Consider the following 6599-nt stretch of genomic DNA (forward strand, 5'->3'; position numbering starts at 1 on the left):
TATATATATATATATATATATATATATATATGGTCATACATATACTTATATATATATATATATATATATATATACATCTTACATCCATACATACACATATACATATGTTTGTATATGCATTTATATAAGTACATATATACATACACACATCGAAAACTGTTTATGTGTGAGTATGTATACATGCACAAACATATACATATATATGTATGTACATGAATGCCAATAATTTTTAATATATATGTGTGTGTATGTGTGCATGTGTGAGTGCGAACGTGTGTAAATATATATGTCATACACACACACACACACACACACACACACACACACACACACACACACATATATATATATATATATATCATCCTTCATTTACATACATATCATGCGCTAATCACTCATTTACATATATAATGAATATATCTGACATTCACACACATGCACCACACCCACACACCCACACACACACATGTACACATATATATGCATTACACTCAAGCGTAGGCACCCACCTTTATACCAAATACGCATCCATACATCACTCATATTTTGGCCTATACGAAGCACACATCACCAACACACATCTTTTTATACATACAAACGTAAACACGCACATCCCAACATAACTGATATCCTATAACAAGACCAACACATGTAACACATACTCATATATCTCACACAGATATATCGTACATTTGACGTACCTTATTAAAACACACACACGGCTTAAGCATAATAGCATCGATAAAGCAGCCAGTCTATGTTTATATACATCTTAAAGCGACCGTACATATAACACTAATGTTCGTTGATATTGTTAATTCTTTCAACGTGAATCGGTAAGCAATTGCTTACAATAAACTTGAGGCTGTTTAAAGCGACAAATATAAAATATAAAGAATGTTTATAAACACTTGATACAGAGAAATTGCATAAATATAACACTAGGAGACGGTGTATAAATTTATGAGGGAAAACCTGAGTGTGTGCACGCGGGAAAAGTGAAGAGAAGTATATGGAAAATGTACGTGTTTTCATAGTCTACGCAATTAAGTAATTAGATTTAAAAGTTTAATAAAAACAAAATGAGTGTAAATCAAAATGTGAATTTTTAGGTCTACACCATTCGAAGGCTGATTGGAATACCAACGAGGAATATCGATTAGTTCCGACTAGTATTTTCTTTATATTAATAAAAGCAATGAGCACAAGAAGAAGACAACACGAGAGGGATAAGCTTTGACTAATGTCGTATTACTTTAACACTTAAAAGGAAAGGGAAATGTCTTGACGTTTCGGACGCCAGATTGTCATCAGAGGAGAGGTAGAAAAGAAAATAAACTAAAAGGAGAAAAGGTGGATGGAAAAATAATATCAATGAGAAAAGATGGTTGGGTAAAAATTGGATTTCGTTTTGATGTTTCGGAAATTTAATATGATTTTATGACTAGTGTTGTGTTGTCGTATATACGTCACATAAAACTTGCGCTACAGGGGTATCCGTTGGAAAAATATATATCACTCTATGTAACTGTGACACTAAGAGAAAGGATTGTTTGTCTGTAAACGCAGTGCACCTTTTAGATCACTTATTACTCAAAATCTCTGTGGATGTATCTTCACTCCTATACTGTACAAGGCAACGCATAATAGCATCGATAAAGCAACCAGTCTATGTTTATATACATCTTAAAGCGACCGTACATATAACACTAATGTTCGTTGATATTGTTAATTCTTTCAACGTGAGTCGGTAAGCAATTGCTTACAATAAACTTGAGGCTGTTTAAAGCGACATGTATAAAATATAAAGAATGTTTATAAACACTTGATACAGAGAACGTATCGGAAACAACGCATCGGAAATGTGGAACTCAGAATCTAAAGATATACGCAAATTAGAGGATTTTGAAACGCATTGTTAACGCTGTTATACTTTTGGAAGACAGCAAAAACACTCCAATAAGAAATATATCGTTATATGACATGCACCATTGTTTGTGTCTTATGATACACAATGTATTATATGATATCTGATATGTTATATTACAATGTATTTATATGACAGATAAATTATCATGACATATAATGTCGGTTCAAGTAGAAAAATGTCCCCCTATAACTGTAAAGATGGTGGCCCACGAAGGCTTCCCAAACCTCAAACTAAATTAAGAAGTGAATCTTTTCAGACACGTGTAGGCACAAGAGTTACTGACTGCATCAGTGACGTAAAGAGCCCACGATCGAAGAGGGTAGCGTTGAACCTGAATGCAGCACAGAGAGTAAGGGACCTCAAAGGACTGAATAACTCTGTCAAGAGAAGTAGTTGTGAACAGAGGCCGAGAGAAGATAAATGAGCACTAGTATCAAAGTAGTGGTGGTTGTCATTAATCTTTCATATTTGTTTAAATCACTGCACTTTGGCTATGCTAGGGCACCGCCTTGAACAAACCGACTCTTGGTATTTACTTTTTAGGCCGGCTCCTGATTCTGTCTGTCTTACTTTTGCTGAACAGCTTTATCAGTGGTAAACAAGCTACACCGGTTGCCAAGCGGTGGTGAGGGACAAACACACATAGACAAATACATTTCTCTCTCTTCACACACACATATATATATATATATAAAGCCTTGTTAAAGAAAGTGAAAGAAGCTCGTCGTGTGTGTGTGTACATATACATAAATACATACATACATACATACATACATGCATATATATATATATATATATATATATATATATATATAAAGGAATACCAAAAATGGGACAAGAACGCAAAACATCCAGACAGATGATACAAAAGAGGGGCGACGAAACATCCTGACAGATGATACAAAAAAGGGACAACAAAATATCCAGGCACAGGATACAGAAAACAAAAAAAAAAAAACTTATATATGTACACGCGGGACGAGCTTCTTTCAGTTCCTTTAAGAAGGTTTTGGTCGGCCTGAGGCTGTAGCAAAAGGAATTTACCTAATTTGCAACGCATTAGGATTGAACCCTGAACTATGTTGTTGGGACGTAAACTTCTTACGACACGGCTACATCGGCGCTTACGTTTATGCTTTCTATTCTAAATTGTGTTTAACATTTTCTAAATATTCTACTGCTGTTGCAGCAATTAATAACTTTGATATTTGTAACGAGTTAAAAGCTGTCCATGATGTTGAAATAGATATATTGAAATTATTAAATTACTAAACTGCTTTATTTTACATGCAATTCAGGAAGAGCAGACACATCACTTTATCACATGTGAATTTAAAATTTATAGTTGTACGCATGACATAGATTTTCCTTCGGTGCCATATAAAACGGTTAATTTACAGAGGGATAAATGCCTCTTATCATAATAAGCCGTCAAATATAATCAGTTTTAACATTATTATCCTATGATGTTTAACACCAGGAGGTAAACTAATAGGCTCTGGGATAATTCAGAATCAAGCTCCCTCCCCCATTCTCTCTCTCTCTCTCTCGCTCTCTCTTTCTCTCTGGTATAGATCAAACTGTCTATCGTTTCTTATACTTTCGTCGTTCACAACTTATATATACCCCCAACAGGATATATGTAACCTTACCTATGTGCGTGCGCAAGTATACACACACAAGCACACGTACGAAGGAACAGAAATACTCACAGACATAAATGCACGCATACGTTTTTTTTTTAAATATGTTTTTCTGATGTATTTAACCTTGTCAATCTTCTGTCTTAATTTCATTATTATATTAATTCTTAACTTAATTCTTCAGTCCTAATGTTTTTAAAATTAAACACTATACATTATGCTTCTCCCTCTCTCTCTCTCTCTCTCTCCCCTCTCTCTCCCCTCTCTCTCTCTCTCTCTCTCTCTTTCTCTATCTATCTATCTATCTATCTATCTATCTATCTATCTATCTACCCCCTCTCTCTCTTTCTCCATCTATATCTCATAAATAAATGATAGAGGTCAACTGGAACATCACTGTTTCGACCCCTTGACATAACTGTTTCTACAAAAGGAATTACTTTGAAGCTAGAAATATTCTTCTCATTGCCAAATCTTTCTGTCGATTCATAGCACATTGACCTATCTATCTATCTATCTATCTATCTATCTATCTATCTATCTATCTATCTATCTATCTATTTATCTATCTATCTATCTATCTGTCTGTCAAATTATCTATCTATTTTCATCACTGTCTGCTACGCATTTTTTCATCTCCCTCTTTCTTTTTCCTCCCTATCGCACCCTCTCTCTTTCTCCTTCTCTCTCTCCCGCTCTTCCTCTCTCTCTCTCTCTCTTTATCATGCCATTCATCTACTCTCACATTATCGATATACCACCATTTATACATTTTTATTTTCCTCTTCGTACACACATTCTATCTGTACACATATCTGACTTTCTCTCTTTCTCTCTGTCTGTTTTTTCCAGTCTACATGGAAGGAGACGGCTGCACGAGTCAAAGACTGACGGGAGCCACAGTGTTTTCACACCACAGAACAGCCAGTAAGAAACTATTCAAACACAAAACAGAATGTACAATGACGTTTTATGCCGCTATTAAAGGCTGGAAATTAATGCTTCGTATGATTGAGCTGGACATTCCAGACCGGACATCAAAAGGCATCTGTAATGATGCCGTCTACATTTATGACCACAAATCTGTTTATGCTAACGGCATGGTAAGTGTTAGAAAATGAAAGATGCAAAAAAAAAAAAAAGAAAAAAAAAAGAAAGAAAGAAAAATGAAAAAAAGAAACAAAGAATGCTAATATAGCTTCATTCTTTGATTGATATCACTTTAAACAGTTTGCTGCTTCTTTTATTTTCGTATTTCCGTGATTTCACATAAAAGATTGACTTCATTGTGTTATATAATTCTTTGACATGTATAGATGTTTCTCTTTTGTCTTTTAACTGTTATATCATTTACATTTATGTTGTTTTTGCTGTACCCTTGTTCCATAAACATTGTACAAAACTCTTTACCAGGTCAGGTCGGCTTTGCATTGACAGGAATCAAAACGAGAACTGGCGCGGTCAGTTTATTACGCAATGAATGTCTACTAACCATGAATCATTGAGATAACCTCCGCCCGCCCCCATTTAATTACTGGTGTCTACTTTATTATTTATCCTTTTACTTCCTTCAGTCATTGCACGGTGGCCATACTGGTGCAATCGTCTTCGAATGTTTGTTTAGTCGAAACAATCGACCCTACAAATTATTTTATTCTTAAGCTTCCTACTTATTCAATCGGTTATTTTGCCGAACCGCTATGTTACTGCGACTTAAAACAAACCAGTTGTCAAGCGGTGGTCGGGAACAAAAACACACACACATACACATATGCACACATGCACACACATTATTATTATTATTGCTATTATTGCTATTATTATTATTATTATTATTACATAAGGCGGCGAACTGCAGCTTATAATAGAAGACGCTTGCTGAACGTGCCATGCAGTAGTATTGAACTGGAGACCACGTGGCTACAAAACGAGAGTCTTAACCATACCCCCATGCAAACGCCTACAAATAGCTAAAAGCGCAAAAGTTCTCCTCGCCATAATTTTTCTTTTATTTTTATTTTGCCTCAAGTCAAATCGGATCAAATCGTGACTATACCGAAATATTTTCAGTAACAGTATGTTATGTCACAAGCTACTGCTATCTAGCACCTTCGGATGATCTCCACTCAACCGCTACACAACTGCTACTCGACTGCTACTCAACACTCCTACCACGGCCAGACTACCTCTATTAATATGTCTTGGGAGATCCTACTTCGCCTGAGGGCGTCGACACAACACAGTATATCAAAAACAGGCCAGTTTTTAAGCGGCAAAGAGTAAAATTCAATTTAGTTGTTATTTTTAGCAAGATGAGAGACGACAAAGAAATTTTTCACCCCACCTCTTCCCTGTACTTCTATCCTTTCTACTATAGAAACATGGTCTGAAATTTTGTAGGAGGGGACTAATGGGGTCGGCTACATCAACCCCAGTGCCCAACCAATACTTATTTTATCGACCTGGAAAGGATGAAAGGAAATTCAGCTTCGCAGTATTTGAACTCAAGACCTAAAGTCAGAAAAACTGGCGCGAAGCACCTTGCCCAGCGTGCTAACGATTCTGCGCTCGCTTCGCCTTCCCGCATGTTCTCGTATAGATCCGAAACTTACATCATAAAACTCGTTAATGTTAATGAGATGAGAGATTGTTACATGATACCACTAGCTATATGGATAAAAAAGTAGCTATATTTAAATATCGTTCTCGGAATTCGCGAAATAAAGCAGATTATTAACAACAGATACCATAACATATGTCCCATTAGCCGATATTCCAATATTTCAAGCGTAACTATTAAAGCAATTTGTCTCTGCAAATGTACACATTCGTAACTTTTTTGGCTATCTGTCTGACACCTTACCCTTCTCTCCCTGCTCCCACCCTCTCTTTTTTTTTGTGTGTATATATATTCACACACACACACATAATTATATTATATACATATATATATATATATATATATATATATATATATATATATATACACACACACGCATATGTAAGGCCTCGACAGAAAAAAAGGG

At 35.5% G+C, this 6599-nt stretch overlaps 1 protein-coding gene across 1 annotated transcript in view; it reads left to right on the top strand.

Moving 5' to 3' along the window:
• The window catches only part of LOC128250372 (uncharacterized), a 152625-nt gene extending 146679 nt beyond the window's left edge, over window positions 1-5946 (top strand). Inside the window, exon 2 of the mRNA XM_052975277.1 lies at window positions 4426-5946. Coding sequence (XP_052831237.1) covers window positions 4426-4694 — 269 coding nt within the window. The 3' untranslated portion in view covers window positions 4695-5946. The remainder of the gene's footprint in view (window positions 1-4425) is intronic.
• Window positions 5947-6599: the final 653 nt, after the last annotated feature.

Source organism: Octopus bimaculoides, chromosome 20, assembly GCF_001194135.2.
Source record: "Octopus bimaculoides isolate UCB-OBI-ISO-001 chromosome 20, ASM119413v2, whole genome shotgun sequence".
Lineage (NCBI taxonomy): Eukaryota > Metazoa > Mollusca > Cephalopoda > Octopoda > Octopodidae > Octopus > Octopus bimaculoides.